At 38.3% G+C, this 18,757-nt stretch overlaps 1 protein-coding gene across 4 annotated transcripts in view; it reads left to right on the forward strand.

Annotated features, from left to right (window-relative positions):
- The window catches only part of sptbn4b (spectrin, beta, non-erythrocytic 4b), an 83,602-nt gene that overhangs the window by 27,332 nt on the left and 37,513 nt on the right, over positions 1–18,757 (forward strand). For all 4 annotated transcript variants that reach the window (XM_084409085.1, XM_084409086.1, XM_084409087.1 and 1 more), the window contains exons 11-18: positions 962–1,120; positions 1,200–1,502; positions 2,034–2,184; positions 3,015–3,885; positions 4,558–4,695; positions 8,050–8,806; positions 11,704–11,906; positions 14,645–14,735. In XM_084409085.1, coding sequence (XP_084265211.1) covers positions 962–1,120; positions 1,200–1,502; positions 2,034–2,184; positions 3,015–3,885; positions 4,558–4,695; positions 8,050–8,806; positions 11,704–11,906; positions 14,645–14,735 — 2,673 coding nt within the window. The remainder of the gene's footprint in view (positions 1–961; positions 1,121–1,199; positions 1,503–2,033; positions 2,185–3,014; positions 3,886–4,557; positions 4,696–8,049; positions 8,807–11,703; positions 11,907–14,644; positions 14,736–18,757) is intronic.

The raw sequence follows: 18,757 nt of genomic DNA on the forward strand, positions 1-18,757 counted from the left end.
AACAGTAATACAGCATTTTCTCCACCATACAGTATATTTGAAAATGAATTACATGACATTTAGCAACATTCGTCATCCAGCTATTATTAATATGATAGTAAAAGTAAAACAGCGCTGCGTTACCCCACAATTTGAATTTGTCAGATAAAGTGAATAAAATAATGTGAATTTAAGTGATCAAATTTAACTGTGACAAAGTTCAAGTTCAGGGAAGAAGGAGGCGAATGTTAAACGTAACTTTAATTGTATGTTTAATTATAAAATATGCATAAACAACAAAGCCAAAGGAGCAGCAGGGGCCGACTGCTGAATATAAGCATAGTAAAAACAGCAACTTAAAATGTCCCAGGCTCTCGGACCCGCACTGATTCATACCACAGTAACGTTAATAAAACTTTAACTAGTCCCATCGGATAGCTTTCCGTCGGCTGTGGAGGCTCCCATGATTCCACGCTCATTTACGGCCTCATCAAACTTCTCCTTTGTTACTGTTTTGGAAAAGCGAACCTGTAGCTGCGAAACTTACATACTGTGCCTTTAATATTTTTCTGGAAACTGTGATACATTTTTGTTTTTTTCTCTAATGAATAGAAATTTAAAAAAGAACAGCATTTATTTGAAATTGAAATCTTTTGTAACGTTATAAATGCCTTTTTCTTCCCTTTAAATCTTGCTGAATTAAAGTATTACTTTCTTTTGTTTTACTGTATTTTAATCAAATAAATGCAGCCTTGGTGAGCATAAAAGACTTCTTCCAAAAACATCTTAATTATTTTATTTTATTTTACTGCTAGTGTATAATATCATAATTTTTTGTTAATATTATTAATGTAACTTATTGTTAGATATTCACATTTCAGATTTTTAATTCTGAATGATTGAATGAATGAATTGAAATTATTATATGGTTTTTGACATTGTCCCACAGAATAATCCTTATATTTTGTTTGTCTCATGAAAGGCGTGGGAGAGACTGGAGAAGGCGGAGCACGACAGGGGCGTGGCTCTTAGAAAAGAGCTGATTCGTCAGGAAAAGCTAGAACTTCTTGCTCAACGGTTCGATCATAAGACCACCATGAGGCAGGCTTGGCTGAATGAAAACCAGCGTCTCGTCTCACAGGTGTGGAGAACGGGACAAATAAATGTTGTGTACGGTATAAGATGCAATCTTGACTTAATCAGAGCTGCGGTTTTCTCAGGATAACTTTGGCTATGACCTGCCAGCGGTAGAAGCTGCCATGAAGAAACACGAGGCGATCGAAGCGGACATCTTGTCATACGAGGAGCGCATCAGTGTCGTGGTGGAGCTGGCGACGGAGATGGAGTCTGAGGGATACTATGACATCCGTCGCATCTCGGCACGCAAAGAAAACATCCTCGGCCAGTGGATCCTTCTGAAGGAGCTGGTGGTGGGACGTAAATCCCGTCTGGAGAAGAACCTCGCCCTGCAGAAGACCTTCCAAGAGATGGTCTACATGATCGATTGGATGGAGGAGATGCAAGTGGGTTGACTGCATACATTTTATTTGATCTGTGATTAACCCGCCATAAAAAAAAAAAAAAAACTTAGTGCTGGGCAACGATTAATCGCGATTAATCGCATCCCAAAAAAAAGTTTGTGTTTACATAATATATGTGTGTGTGTACCGTGTATAATTATTTTGTATATATAAATACACACATATGCATGTATATATTTAAGAAACGTGTTATTTATTTATAAAATATTTATATATAATATAAATTGTATATAAATATATATACAATATATACATACAAATATTTCTTATATACGTACATGCATGTGTGTGTATTTATTCATATACAAAATAATTATACAGTTCACACACATGTATTATATAAACACCCATTTTTATTTTGGATGCGATTAATCGCGATTAATCGTTTTCCAGCTAGTCTTTTTACATCTACTTCTATTTTTAAGCCACTGTCCTGTATTAAAACAAACGGCTGTTGTGAAGGTGACACAATCAAACACTTGTCTTGACCAAAGTGCTATGTTCTCACTCCAGATTAAGCTGCTGTCTAAGGACTACGGTAAACATCTCCTTGAGGTGGAGGACATGCTCCAGAAACAAAGTTTACAGGAGGCTGACATCTCTATACAGGCAGACAGAGTTCAAACCCTCAACACTGCAGCTCTCAAATTCACTACTGTTGAAGGTGAGTCGTATGATGAGTATAGATCCAGAGACTCTGTCTGGGGTCAAGATGTGATGGAAGATTGTGAAATAAAGGTTATAGGATCTGAGATGTCCAGAGACCTCTGTGTGTAAAATAGTATGACATGCTCCACAAGAGGGCTGCTGGTTTGCTCTCTATTGCATTACACTACTTGTGATTCAGGGCTCAACAATAAGGATTTTCGCAATGTAATTTCTTATTTGCTCAAATTAATAGTACCATATTTCAGCAAAATGTTACGTTTTCTTTATTTGATCAAAATATTATTACAATTTGAAATAACTGTTTTCTATTTTAATATATTTGAAAATGTAATTTATTCCTGTGATGCAAAGCTGAATTTTCAGCATTATTACTCCAGTCTTCAGTATCACATGATCCCTCAGAAATCATTCTAATATGCTGAAACATTTCTTATTATTATCAATGTTGAAAACACTTGTGCTGCTTAATATTTTAGTGGAAACCATGATGCAATGTTTCCCAGGATTATTTGATGAATAGAAAGTTCGAAAGAACAGCATTTATTTGAAATAAAAGTATTTTGTAACATACTTTAAAAGTATTATATAGCTGGAAACGATACCGCTATAATGTGAATCTATAAATTCATAAAAACTCTCAGCGTTTGATGCATAACATGCTGATTGATTTGTAGTTTTCAACACTTTCTTATTGGTGCTTACAGAAAGTAATTTCCTCAAATTAGGCAAAACCTCATCGACGTTAGCCAGCTAAATAACATCATCTTGGTATCAAATGAGCATTTTGATTTCATACAGTGAAATGCTCCCTTTCTTCTCGCTCAGGTTACCAGCCGTGTGACCCTCAGGTCATCTGTAACCGCGTGAACCACGTCAACACCTGCCTAGAAGAATTGAAGCAGCTGGCTGCGAAGCGGCGCTTGGAGCTGGAGGATTCACGCGAGCTGTGGGCCTTTTTCCAGGAGGTGGAGGAATCGGAGGCTTGGATCCGGGAGAAAACATCCATCTTGGCCACGCAGAGCTGCGGAAAAGACCTGAGCAGCGTCCTGCGACTTCTGCAGAAGCACAAAACTTTAGCTGGAGAGCTGTTGGCGCGGCGTGCGCTACTTCAGCAGACCATGATGAAGGGCAAGGAGATCCTCACCCAGAAGAGCTTCGGCACAGCAGGAATACAAGAGAGACTAATGGATGCCAAGGCCGAGTGGAAGAGACTGGAGGACCAGGCCACACAGAGGCTGTGCAACCTACAAGAGGCACTGGACTTTTTTCAGTTCAGCACGGAGACGGATGATCTACTAGCTTGGCTACAGGACACTTACCGGCTCGTTTCTAGCGAGGACTTCGGACACGATGAGTACTCTACGCAGTCTCTTCTTAAAAAGCACAGGGGTGTCAGAGAGAGTATTGATAAACACCGCGTGCAAGTGGTGGGGCTTCGGAAACACATGGTTGCGCTGCCGTTGTATTATCGGGAGCTGGATGAAGTGCGAGCGCGGATGTCAGAGACGGAGCAGCTCTACACAGAGGTGGCGGAAGTTGCCGTGTTGCGTCAGCAGTGGCTCCACGACGCGCTGGCTGTGTATCGCATGTTTAGTGAGGTGAACGCCTGTGAGGTGTGGATCGATGAGAAAGAGCAGTGGCTGAACAACATGGAGGTTCCCGAGAGACTAGAGGACGTGGAGGTGATCGCACACAGGTAGGAGCAGGTGTTGCTTGTCTACATCGTCCCCCAAAATATTTATGAAGGTTACTGCATTAGATAACAAACTCCTCTGAGCCATTGTTGCTAATCTTGCACGTTTCTTGACACTTTCAAAGTGAAATGTCCAGTGAGTGTCACTAAAAGTGCGTTCAGTTCTGAAATGTGAATCTGGCAACGTTTTATGACGTCAGTTGTTGTACGTACAGTAACTCAGCAGTTCAGAAAATAAAGGAGTGGCGCTAAGAGATGAATGCTCTACCGCGTTTGAAAATAACGTATCGCCTACCGTATCAGAACTCTGTCCTAAATTGAACTGATAGTGCTAACAAAAGCAAATGTGGAATATAAAAAATATTTGCTAAAGACACCATGCAACGTTTTCAGGCTTCTACATGTCTTTGAGCTCTTTTATCATGACTCGCACTCGTACCCAAATGCTCCGCATCACAGGTGCAATGCTGTACCAGGTGAGCTACCAAGCAAGTTTACTACGCTGGAAAAGCCATACTATGCTGGATATGTGATGCAAACATCAACATGTAATAGTTTACAAATCATGCACTATGGTAAAAGTGTTCTGTGATCATAACATAGCATTGTGCAAGGAACCTTGAGTCTTTATTAATCAATGATCTATATTTGTAAAGTAAATTGTCTGCATTTTAGGTTTGAGAGCTTGGACCAGGAGATGAACAGCCTGATGGGAAGGATACTAGATGTTAATCAGATCGTCCAGCAGCTTTTAGACAGCGGTCACCCCAGTTCCACTGAAGTCAGGGGCTGTCAAGATCATTTAAACAGCAGGTAACTCCACATCATATGTACAGTTTGTGTGACGTATAACATTAGGCTCTGTATTTTAATGGCAAATACAGTAGAGCAAAACAGGAAGTAAAATATTCTTATATTTTCTCCATAGAGATTTTTAAACATTGCGCAGAAACTTTTCAAGACAGACTTAATCAATGGTATATGTTTCTGTTGACCCTTTGGCTAGTGTAATTTCAACGATCCTACTCGCATGAAGCACTGAAAACATTCATATACACTCACCGGCCACTTTATTAGGTCCACCTGTTCAACTGCTCGTTAATGCAAATATCTAATCGGCCAATCATATGGCAGCAACTCAATGCATTTAGCCATGTAGACATGGTCAAGACGATCTTCTGAAGTTCAAACTCAGCATCAGAATGGGGAAGAAAGGTGATTTAAGGCTACTTTCAGACTGTCAGTCCAAATCCAATTTTGTGCATATCCGATTGAAATCCGATCAGACTTAGCTAATGTGAACAGCAAAAAATCACATGAAATGCGTTTCAAGCTACATCCATATGTGGTTTGAAATCCTATTCAAATAGCATTTCTGGAAATCCGTTTCAGTCTGACTGCTCTGATGATTTATGTGACTTTCTCACGCCACGTAAAACGTAAACGGCAGACGTTGTTATAGGAAACATGCTGAAAGTCGCTGCCGAAACAATGCTGTGTTGTTGCAAAGTGCCGGACGAGCAGAAAATGACAATTATATTTATATTATATTATATTGCTACACATTTCCATGTTGTAAAATTTAAATAAGACAACATTTCTATTGCAAACCCATCCATGTTGCGGTTGTTGTTGTTTTTGGCATATGCCTACCAACGCAACGTCATTGCCATAGAAACCAATGCAGATATTCTCGAATAGAAAGAGCTGCATGGACACACAAATCGGATCTGAACAGCTGCGATACACAGTGTGGACATCTATCATTTTAGATCAGATTCCAATCAGATACACAAATAATTTGATGTGGACTGACAGTGTGAACGTAGCTTAAGTGACTTGGAACTTGGAACTTGAATACTTGGCAGAGTATTTCAGAAACTGCTGATCTACTGGGATTTTCACGCACAACCATCTCAAGGGTTTACAGAGAATGGTCTGAAAAAGAGGAAATATCCAGTGAGTGGCAGTTCTGTGGAGGAAAATGCCTTGTTGATGCCAGAGGTCAGAGGAGAATCAATGGCCAGACTGGTTTGAGCTGAGTAAGCACTAGTTGCACAAGAACCTTGAAGCAGACAGACTACAGCAGCAGAAGACACACACCGGTGCCACTCAATCCAGTAGAGCTCCTTTAGGAAGTGCTGGAACGGGAGATTCACATCATGGATGTGCAGCCGACAAAATCTGCAGCAACTTCGTGATGCTAGCATGTCAATACGGACCAGAATCTCTGAGGAACGTTTCCAGCACCTTGTTGAATCTCTGCCATGAAGAATTAAGACAGTTCTGCATCTTTTCTTCCCAATTTTCATATATATTTTTTGCTTCAAAAAAAGTTTGAAATGTGGTCTTGGAGCTCCTTGTTTTGGTTCATTGCTTACAATTCTTTAAATTTTAAAATATCATTGCATTTTCTATGGAGAAATGAATGGAAAAAAATACATCCATAACCAAGGCTTCTAAAAAGTGAGTGGACACTCAAACCAAAAATGCACTATCCACCCATCCATTCATAATTAATTATTAAACATCATAATTGTCTGTTCAAATATCTCTGGCTAATTTTTTTTTTCTTCTTTTACTAGTCTTTCCTTATCCTGATATGAATTTGCTTTCATTTGATCCTATTTGTTTTTCATTTTAAATCCGTTTCATCCAGAAAACCCTGCTTGTGATACTGCTGTTGTTCATCGCTTTTAACACACAGCTCTACATGGGCGTCTTTAGAAAATGGGCTGCTGCTTTCACAAGCTTTCACTGAAACTGGCAAGCTGTGACGTATGTGTGAAAAACTCCAGTGATCCGTTTTAGACCGTCCTTGGCATAAATAGCTTTTCTCAGCGTGCTGGCATCTGCTGTGGCTGCCACACACAGGGCGCGCCTGACCCGGATCAAAACAGAGCTCTGTGGGCCGTACCCAAACACATACGATTGTGTTCTTCAAAATATAATGCCACTGTGTATTTAAAAGTATGTTTCGTTAAATGCGTGCCCTGTGTTTGATTTGTGATATTGTGTCTCAGACCTTGAGCTGTGGCCCACCGGTGCGCCCTTGGACCGCTTTTTGTGTGTTTGTGTGGGTGGGTCCTTGATGTGTGTGTGTGTTATCCATGAACTGAGAACTGATTCAGACTGAGTCATGTTTTCTGGAAGCAAGTTATTTTTATTATCTATCATTCAAGCCATACTCTAGATTGTGGAATAAAATAGTATGATATATATGAACTTAATGGGATGTTGGGACAAATTTTATCTGCAAAGTTATTCTGAATTAATGCATTCCCTGGTGAAAAACAAGTACAGTTTAGCATACTTTTAAAACAAGAATTTATTACAAAATAATACACTTTAAAAGAATATCATTAAGTGTGAACTGAATATAATGTTTTCGAACACTTATTTGCATGTTACTGACAATTGAATTAAATGTATTACAGTTTAAATTTATATTAAATGCAGTTGAACATTTTTAATGTCTATATAGTTGGTATTTTTTATTTCATTTTTAGTTTTAGTTATTAACTACAACTTTTTTCTTCAATAAACTCCTAATTACTGCTTATTAATAATTAGTAAGGTAGTTGTTAAGTTTAGCTATTGGGTAGGATTAAGGGGATGTAGAATATGGTCATGCAGAATAAGGCATTAATATGTGCTTTATAATTACTAATAAATAGCCAATATCCTAGTGACATGCAGGCTAATAAGCAACTAGTTAATAGTGAGACTTGAACCTAAACTAAAGTGTTAACAGTTATTTTAGTACAAAAACTTAAACTAAATGAGAATGTAAATCCTTTGGCAAGAAGCTGAAATAAAATTATATATACCGGTATGTATATATATATTTATTCATTCATTCAATCATTTATTTTTCAGTTAACATTTATTTTATTTCAAGTAATGAAAATTGGAAAGTTTTATGGTTTTATTTTTAGTGAACTATAATAACCCTGCAGTAAACAATGAGTCATCAATATTTTGGGGCCATTTTCCCAGAAGAGAAGAGCACTTATGTATGAAAAAAGCTATTGTTTTCAACGTTTACTAGGAGTGTGCTGGCATATTGATGACCTGAAATATATCAGAGATCAGTGTATAAAGAGTCTTTAAACGCAATGATCAATCCAACAATAGGCTCAATTGTCTTCTTTTTGCGCATCACAGGTGGAACCGCATCGTCGAGCTGGTCGAGCAGAAGAAAGATCACCTGGACTCGATCCTGCGCATCCAGAACTACTTACTTGAATGTACGGAAATCAAGTCCCAGATTCAGGACAAACGGAAAGCCATAGATGCCACGCAGTATGTGGGCAGTGACCTGGGCAGCGTCCTGGCCCTGCAGAGGCGGCTCTCCACCATGGAGGGAGCTCTGGCCGTTCTCGAGCCTAAGCTCCTTCACCTTCAGGAGGACGCGGAGGAGCTCGCCACATCACATCCCGACAAGGCCGTGGAAATCCTGGTTCCCTTCGAGGGCATCAGCGTGGAGTGGGAGGAACTAAAGCGCACATTGCAAGGCTGTGAGGACTCTTTAACCGTCGCTGGTCGATTGCAGCAGTTCATCCAAGACTTGGATTCTTTTCTCACCTGGCTGGTTCAGACTCAGACATCTGCTGCTTCTGATGAGCTTCCCAATGTTTTAGAGGACGCGGAACGGCTGATAAACCAGCACGCCGCGCTGAAGGAGGAGATCGGAAGGTATGAAGAGGATTACGAGCGCCTCCAGTCCGTGAATGAGCTCTTGGAGTCCGAGGAAGCGCCGCTGCCTCATGGAGCTCTGCAACAGTGGCTCCACAAGCTGGATGTGGGCTGGAATAAACTTCTGGAGATGTGGGAGAGCAGGAGGGAGGTGCTGGTGCAAGCTCACATCTTCCATCTCTTCCTGCGGGACGTCAAGCAGGCGGAGGCTTTCCTCAATAACCAGGTGAAGCCCCTCACACCTCTTATATCGGTATATATAAATACCTAAAATGGTATTTTTTCCCTAAAATGGTATTTTTTTTAGAGTTTGCTCTTTCATAGCTGAGAAATCTGAATGGATCGAGGTCTCATTTATGCTTCATAACGCAATTTTTTTGGAAACTGTGATACATTTTTTGACAGGATTCTTTGATAGTTGAAAAGAGCATTTATTTGAAATAGAAATCTTTTGTAACAGTATAAATGTCTTTACAATTTAATGTGCACTTGCTGAATAAATGTCTTAATTTTTTTTCTTGTTTTAAATCATAATTACCTCTTTTGAATTGTACTGTACTACGGTTTCTACAAAATGGTGTTTTTCAAAAAAAAAAGTGGCAAATAATAGTTGAGCAGCAAATCATCATATTAGAGTGATTTCTGAAGGATCATGTGACACTGAAGACTGGAGTAATGATGCTGAAAAGATCAGATCACAGGAAAAAATACATTAAATTAGAAAATGGTTATTTTAATTTGTAATAAGATACATTTCTCAGTATTACCGTTTCTCAGTTTTTGACCAAATAAATGCAGCCTTGGTGAGCAGAAGAGACTTCTTTCAAAAACATGAAAACAATCTGAATTATTCCAAACTTTTAAACAAATTGCTAGAAAAGTTTCAGGACAGATGAGAGTTTAGATGTATATAAATACAGTTACATTTAATTCCCAGATTTGTCTCAAATGTTTCTCATAAAATTAAAAATACATTTTTAATAATTTCATTTATTAATGTAATGGTTCAGATTTGAAAGACTCTAATGAGAAATGTACATATTGAAGATACTTACTTTTAACTACAGAATTTGGTATCTTGGCAAATCTGAGCACAGTTTGCGATCACAGCATAGCAAGTTTGAATACTGCCATGTGTGCTTACTGGAAACCAGTTCACCCTCGGACATGAGGAAAAACTGAGGGAAAAGTCAAATGCAAATAACGAAAAATGCATAATAAGTGCAAAATTGGAAATAAAATCATTGAAAAAGTCTGCATTTGCTCTCCTTTAGATCTCATAAGAAACGATTGATATATGAAAGGACTTCATGTATGACGTAAGCTGACAATTAGGAGACTAGAATTGATCTGACTGATTTTTTGGGGGTCACATTTGTAAATGTCAGGAGCATCAGGGCAATTTAAGGTCATTGCTCAGTTCTTATTCTGAGACATTTGCTGCTTTTATGTTAGGTCATCACTTCATAAAAATATCTTAAATGCAGTTTAAATGTCAGAGGACATGTATTTCCTCACCCTGTCTGGGTGTATGTTAGAAGCTGTGTCTGTTCTGGTTTTGGCTTTCTGTTGCCTGCGGGCGCAGAATAAGAGCCCTCTGAATCCACACTTTAATACATGTCATCGAGCATGAACGGGTTTGTGCTAAACACACATGGCAGTGACATTCATTAGCCTCTTTTCTTTTCCTTAAGAGTGTTTGAGCTTCACCTTTCTGCGCGAGAACATTGTAAGGACAACTAAACAGTTGGCAGTTATTGTTTTAATACTTCAATATTGTTTTGCTTCATTCATTTAATAGATGATTATATTATAAAAGGCATTTGAAAGAAAAATGTATTTCAATAGTATTTAAATTGTAATAATATTTCACAAAATTTATCCTTGGTGAGCAGAAGAGACTTCTTTTAAAAACACATTTTCCAAAAAAAAATGTATTCCAAACTTTTGACCGGTAGTGTATATTAAACAAATTGCAAAAAAAAAAAAAAAAAAAAAAAAGCAGGGCTGAAGAAAGGTAAAATATAGTTAAATACAGTTATAATTAATATATAGTTATGGTAACTCTTTAGTTTAGAGGTACAGTTCTCACTATTAATGTTAGTTGCTTATGAAGCACATATTAATGCCTTATTCTGCATGACCTTATTCTACATTCCTTAATCCTACCCAAATCCCTAAACTTAACAACTACTTTAATAAACAGTAAATTAGGAGTTTATTGAGGTCCTGGGTAATAGTTAATAGTGAGAATTGGACCCTAAACTAAAGTGTGACAATAGTAATATTTAATGACCAGCTTTGTCTTAAATGCATCTGTAGAATTGACCGAGTTAGAACACATGTTAGAGTCATCAAGTTATGTTTCCATCCAATTTTTATGCACATTTTGGAATATCGCATTAAAAACGCTGGATGGAAATGCTAAGTTGTGCATAAATTCTAAAAATGCGCATTGTGCTCAATTAAGGCAGATACATTTTTTTATCCTTTTAGAAGATGTGGATAAAATATGATGGAAGCACAAAAAACCTGCGTGACTTTTCCTCAACATGGGATGTGATTGGATAACTGGACTGACCAGTGGACCAATTGCATCGTACAGCATCTCAAATGTTATATTGGTCATTCTGAAATGCCTGAGCCAAAATCTGTCCTCAAAATGATTAGATGTAATGACCTTCCAGAACTGTCACACGATTGCGTTCACAAACATCAGGCATCTGAACACAAGATAACATGACAGCGTCATTGCAAGTCATTTATGATGTAGGGAAAAAAAAGCGACACTTTCTCACCCGACTGCAGCAACTTCCCTTTTTATTACAGATATTTTGTGCCAATTTCCCAGGAAGTGACGATTTTGTTCTCTTGAACACATGGGATGGAAACACTGCTTTATTCGCAAATGCTTTATGAAATATTTTGCACATAAGTTCAATTCGCAGCCTTGGATGGAAACATAGCTACCGAAGGATATGGGAGCATAGAGAGTTTATTATTGCAGTACCACCAACAGTTTGCCATTGGCCATGAGTATGGATTTGCTTTTAGTGTAATTGATCTGGCCTCGTTTTAAATGCCTTCTGTATATCTGAGCCTATCCTCCTCTCCTCTCCTCAGGAGTCAGCGTTGGCCCATGTGGAGCTTCCCACCACAGTGGAGACCGTGGAGGCAGCCATCAAAAAGCACAAGGACTTTACCACCACCATGGAGCTCAACCTGCACCGCATTAAAGCTGTCATAGAGGCGGGAGAGAGCCTCATCAGTCAGAACAACATCTACTCAGAGCGCATTAGAGAGAGAGTGGATCTACTCTCTAACAGGTAAAAACTAAAGCCCGATAATGATATTTAAAGGGATAGTTCACCCAAAAATGAAAATTAGCCCATGATTTACTCACCCTCAAGTCATCCCAGGTGTATATGACTTTCTTCTTTCAGACAAACACAATCTGAGTTTATTAAATGTCCTGGCTCTTCTAAGCTTTATAATGGCAGTGAATGGCCGTTTCAGTTTTAAAGTCCGTAAAAAAGTGCATCTATCCATCATAGAAGTATTTCATTTTTCATTTTTGGGTGAACTATTTAAGCCCCGTAGAGCTGGATCATTCTCAGGAAACAGTGCTATTTGTACCTGAATATTCCAGGATTTCGTTTGGCGGAAAAACTGCTTTATCAAGTACATTACCCTCCAATATTAGAATTAGTGGTCAACAAATATGTTTTTCAATGGCCGAATCTTATTACCCCAATCCTAAATCTGTGGTTACAGCCTTACAAAGTAACAAAAGTTATTAGTTACCATGTATAAGCATAATATGTTTTAATAATCCATGACATTTCTATTTCAAAAGATATGTCAACCCTGTTACATTTAAATGTTTTGGGGTTAAACGGCCCTTGTGAAAAAGAAGTGTGCTTAATTAAATTGAATGTGCTCTTGTAGTTCACTTCAAATCATAGGGTTTTAAAAGCTGTACTTGCAGATAATATAATGTTAATGAAATAAAAGGCCACTTTATTGCACTTAATAGAATTCCACTTTCATGACTTTTTAACACTTTTAAGTACATCTTTTAAAAGTGCACTTTGTAATAATGTCAAATTAAAAGTTTTACTTTAAAGTACGTCTGAAAACATCACATTCAATTTACTTCAATTTAATCTAAATTTAGATATTTTTTTATTAAAATGAAATTTCAAATGGAAAAACAAATTTGGTAACACTTTACTTAAAGCCTTTATGTAATAATGCATTCTTAAAGTATTTTTAATGCATTCATTATTTTATTATGCATTGTATGGTCTCATGAATAATTGTAACCACATTTATAGGACATTATAATACACCTTTAGAAAGTATAATGCATTAAAACAGATTTAACAAGGAATCTGTGTATACAGTATTATAATGCATTTTACCTTTGGTTATAATTATTTATAAAAATATATAATGCATTATAAAGTACATTATGAATACCTTTAATAATGCATTACACAATCAGGGCCCTATCTTGCACCCAGCGCAATTGACTTTGTACACAGACGCATGTATCATTCCTAGTTTGCACCCGCGCACAGCGGACTTTTCCCTCCACAGACGCACGTCGGTAAATTAGGGAATGAACTTGCGCTCCCGGGGGCGGTTCAGCGAAAAGAGGAGGCGTGTTTCCGGCGCAAACGTTCCCTGATGCTATTTTGCAGTTCCAGAAAACAATTCCGCCACAGACCAGGAAAAACCTAGTCTAAAGTCAGTGGTGCATTATTCAGATGCTATTTTGAGGGTGCATGCTTGGCCATAATGTAGCGTGTGCACAACACACATACACTTTGCTTCTCTCATCTACACAGAAGCAGCAGTTTTCATTTTTGCAAACCATAGGCTACATTATTACAAGGAAAAATATTAACACACGAGGGAAATCATTGTTGTGTCCATGAAGATGTGAAAAAATAGGCATAAATCTAGCTTACACATTTACCCAAATTATTATACACCTGTTTAACCGAAGCTAATTTGGGTGGGTTTCTCCCATCCCCAATGTCACTTCTCTGTGTTTTACGGCCCTGACGGGAACGTCGGTCTCCTCGGCTGTGAACCGTTCCTGGCGTGCGCCTGGCAAACCCGCCGTTATAATAGCAACCCGCCATGGAACAAGCGCACCTGCTCTTAAAGGGAATGTGAGATGACGCTCTGATTGGTTTATATCACGTTACGCCCAAACCACACCTATGAGTAATGAAGCTACTTCAGACCAACCCATTTTAGATTTGCGTCGGGCGCAAGAGTCATTTATCCCGCCAGTATAATAGCAACAGCGCCCAAGACCCGCCCACAAATTTACTTGCGTTTCGCGCTTGATACTTGCGTTTCAGATCGTTAAAATAGGGCCCAAAGGCTTTAAGTAGTGTTACCCCCCCCAAAAAATTATTTTACCTGACATATAAAAACATTGTTCTCTGACTTTATCAAATATGATGACCAAGCTTAGTATACAGTTAATTATGTATGTTATTATGTTAATTTTCTGTTGTAGTCATAGGGTCATAAATGATTCAGAAATGGCACCATTTCTTTAAAAAAATGACCTAGTTGTTGTATTGTTAAACTGTTTTTCATTCTTCTTTATATCAAAACCTCTATTCTGTGATCACTTAGCATTTGTAATACAAATGTGTTGCGCTTTCATTGTAAAAGCAGTGCTGTTGTTCTTCTAAGACGACCTCACCACCTGACATCTGTATCTGCCCTCCATTTCACTGCGTTATAGAACGGGCACCTGCTCCTATAGACAGCGTTGAATTTAAAATGTGTTTTCCATAGAGGCATAACAAAGAAACTCGTTGAGAGTCCACAGTCACTGATCTGAATGCAGTCTCAGTGAGGAGCGTGAAATTGGATTTCGAAGCGCATTTGTGTATGGAATCTGTTATGGCACAGTCTACCTTCTGCTTTAAACAGAGACTCCGCTAAAAAACACTGTTTCGATTAATTGATAATAGTTTATTATTCTTTTAGCACGAATAATACAAGAGTTTCTGTATTTGTGTGTGCCTCACAGAGGGAACCAGAACCGTGAACACGCTCAGCAGTGGCTTCATAAACTCAATGACCAGTGGGAGCTCCAGAGGTTTCTGCAAGACTGCCATGAGGTAGGACGAGTGCCAACTGAGCACAAACAATAAAAACTGTGCCATACTTTGTCTTTGGAAAATGTGTGAGATATCATTTTTGAACCAAAAGATGTTTGCCTCTGTAAGCGAATGATCAGTTGGCACAGATGCATGTGTTGGTACACCACAGTGCAGGTTTTTGAAAGCAAGAAAGTATTTCTTGCAAGTAGCGTAATAAAAATATATTTCTGTTACAGAGTGTCCTAACCAAATGTGATGTGAAAGTGATATGTTTTGGGGGGTTTTCCCCCTAACTGGTCAATATAGTCAAGCCACAGGACGTTATTGTTCACTGGGTTTTAACTACAGTGGTGTCATTCTGTGTAATCCCGCCCACAGTGAAATTTCATTGGTCGAAAATCCTGCTCCATATGTTTGCATATTAAGCATCAGATATGGTTCATTGACTGTGACTTCAGCGTGGACAAAAGAAGTGTGCTTAATTCTACTGAGTGTGCACTTGGAGCGTGTTTAAAATCTGAAAAGAATATTAAAAAGCACTTTCATGACTTTTTCAGATAAAAACGTTTTACTTTAAAATACATTTTATATCATTGTTTTAATCATATTTTTCATAAGTACACTTATTTTGATGTGCTGACTAACACACTAAGACACATGTAAAGTACTTATGGTATTGTCTCATATTACATTTAATGTATATATTTTAAAAGTGTAACTTCATCATTACAAGTGTAATTAATTACATATATATTTTTATATGCGTGTGAATCATGACACAAGTTTCAATATAAATGACCAAGTATATTTTAGTTTATTTATCATAAATGCTTGTGAGTACATTCGTCTTATTTCAAAGACAATAGAAGTAATTATGAAATGGCATGTGTACTTATAGACAGACACTTACATATGTACTTAATTCATGTGCTGTTTTACAAAATAATAATAATAAATAAATAAATATAAAAATGTACTTTAAAAATACAAATCTTGGCTTCAGTGAGGCACATACAATGTAACTGAATGGGATCAAATTTTGGAGGGTATAGAGTCAGCCGTCAACCACTGAACTGGACTAGATCCAAAAAGCAACAGTATGAACACAAAGAGGTCTGTGGGAGATGCTTGTTCACTTGGTCCACCTCTTGGTCCACTTCAAGGGGTCTGAATTCGGTTCTTTTAAAGAGAATTTCAGTGTGAAAACACCCTAGACAGATCTAATGACACGCATCCTATTCCTTTGCCAACTGTTTACATTCACTGAAGACATAACTGAGCGTGTTTACATGAATACGTGGCATCTTGGCATATTTTTGTGTGTATTTCACCATTTGGAACAGAATGCGTCACAATAATTGTTTTATCTTAATTATCTCGTCTGCATAATCGTTGGAAGCAAGAAACAAAACGGAAATTCAATGAATCGCACAGCCCTACCGAGTGGCATCTTGTTTGTGTCTTTGAATGATTCTGAATAGCTGAGCATTGTGGGTAAATGCTGTGTGAAAGCAGTTGTACAGTAGGAGGCTCCCGGTGTGGCCCAAACCTGCGGGTTTATTTGGGCTTTGCTTGTTCTTCCCTTCTCACGTTCAATTATTTAGCGGGTCTCCTCATCACTCATTCAGCGGAGAGAGAGAGAGAACTTCACCAGTGTGTGGGTGAGTGTGTGTGTGTTTGTGTGTTTGTGTTCACTGCAGGGATGAGGACGGATCTCTGCCTTCACTAAGAGCTGTCAAGCACGTGTGGAGACTATAACAGCATGATCAGAGTGCATTGAATCTGTTTCTCTAATGCACTGTGGAAATACATCCAGTATATACAATGCCATATTGTTTATGGACAGCATTGTGTCGCCCTTTTCATAATAACAGTGTGTGTTCAGAATGGAAAGTATTCAGAATGTATGTAATTGTGCCATATGCAGTGTATATATATACTGAATGCAAATTTTCTGTGCATTGAAAACCTGAATAACCAAATGCTTGCTAAAATCTTATACGACCAGAGCATATGGTATTGAATATTGTAATGCATTTTTCCCCCTGAGATCGCCATCAAAATCAATGGATTTGTAGCATTCTCTGATTCTTTGTAAATAGTCGTGTAAATGAGCCCTGAAACATGCAACGTAGCAAGATCGTGTGACCGTTTGTTTCCTGGATAACAGCATACTGTTTGAAACGTTTATCTTTGCATAATATGTATCATATAGTAGGCTGTATCGTGCATAGTATGCATTAAACGCTTTGAACATTATGGCAGGCTATGCTGGGAATCAACGGGCACTGCATACTAGAGTCTATGCATAAATACACTGAATATGATTTTTTTTTTAGTAGTAGTATCTGAAACAGAACATGCTATGCAACAGTGAGCATTTTAAACAGGACTACACTGTTGTCTTGTAACCAGACTGCACTGCATGTTTAATTCTGCAAGTGGCATCTAGAAATAAAACTGCTGTTTTGCATTATTAATCCAGTTTTGTGTAACAACGTCTTTAATCCTTTGCAGTCCAATCAAAAAATTAAGTAAAAAAAAGTCACAAAATCACAGCTGATGTATTTTTGCTGGCCAGCCTGGAGATTAGCACCACCCTGGTTCCCTCGACTGAAACGCAGTAGGATCTTTCCATTGGCTTTTGAATTATTGAAGAAAATGAGCTCTGTGTCAAACAAAAAGTTATGATTCTTACACGTTTTGTTCATTATGATAATCTTCACAAATGTCTTCACAAACACTTTTATGAATTTTGAAGCTTAAATCACTAGAAGTAAAAAGCTAAACGTAGGCTATAAACGAACTATACCACAACTTCTAAACTTTTGTCAGCTCTTTCAGTCTTTATTCAAGAAACATTTTCCCTGAAAGTTCACATCAACGCTGTAAATGCGGACTAGTTAGTAGATGAGTTTACCTGTTCAGCTGATGACTTTCAGGGCCCTATCATACACTCGGCGCAATGCAGCGCCAAGCGTGACGCAAGTGTTTTTTGCTAGTTTCAGCCCGACGCAGTTATCATTTTCACGTCCTGTGCCACGTTGTTTAAATAGTAAATGCATTTGCGCCCATTTGTGCGCCCATGGGCGTGCTGGTCTGAAAACGAGGTGTGTTCTGGCACATTGTTGGCGTGTTGCTATTTTGAAGCAACAGAAATAGACTGAGCCATTGATCGACTGAAACCTGGTCTAAAGTCAATATATTTTTTTTTGTTATTTAAAGAGCGCGTTAGTAATGTGCATCTATAGGCGGGTCCACAACGCGCATACACTCTGCTTATTACACACACAGGGACGTGCAGCAGCACTCAAACATGCCCAATATTTAAAATAAAAGGATTACAATAGAAAAGATTATTATTGTGTACATAAAGATATGGTGGAATCCGGCTTGTCCCTTTTGCCTCGCGCACGAGCAGTTGCGTTTGTGCTCTGGAGACGCTTCGGTCTTTCCACTATCAAATTCCGTAATGTAAATAGCGAATCCGCCATGGCGCGAGCGCAACTGGCATTTCAAGGGAATGGGAGATGAGACTCAGATTGGTTTAACGCACGTAAATCCCAAAACACACCCATTACTCATTAAGAGAATAGGGACAACCCTTTTAGACCGTGCGCCGGGAGCGCCGACCATTTTTCCCTCATTAAACTAGCAAAAGTGGATTAAGTTAGTGAACTTGCGCCCTGCGCTTTAGACCACGCGCTTAGATCGCTAAAATAGGGCCCTTAATGTCTCAGACAAGTCCACTTTGTTGAGCAACAAAGTTGTGTTTAAATGTGCTATATAAATAAATAGAAGTTGACGTTGAAAATGTATTTAGCCACTAGCAACCGCCTTTTACAAGACAAGTAAAAGATTTTAAAAATTCAAAAGGGTACAGCTGATGAAAATATCTTGAGTGTGTTCACCAGAGACCTTAGTTTAGGCGTTTAACTAAAAACCCTTTTAAAAACCCACTGACTTCAGGAAAATGGAAACAGAAATGCTAAAATGATAACTAGGTTTTGGTCTACAAAATATGTCATCCCTTCAGCATT

The sequence above is a fragment of the Rutilus rutilus genome (assembly GCF_951802725.1).
Source record: "Rutilus rutilus genome assembly, chromosome: 5".
In the NCBI taxonomy this organism is placed as follows: domain Eukaryota; kingdom Metazoa; phylum Chordata; class Actinopteri; order Cypriniformes; family Leuciscidae; genus Rutilus; species Rutilus rutilus.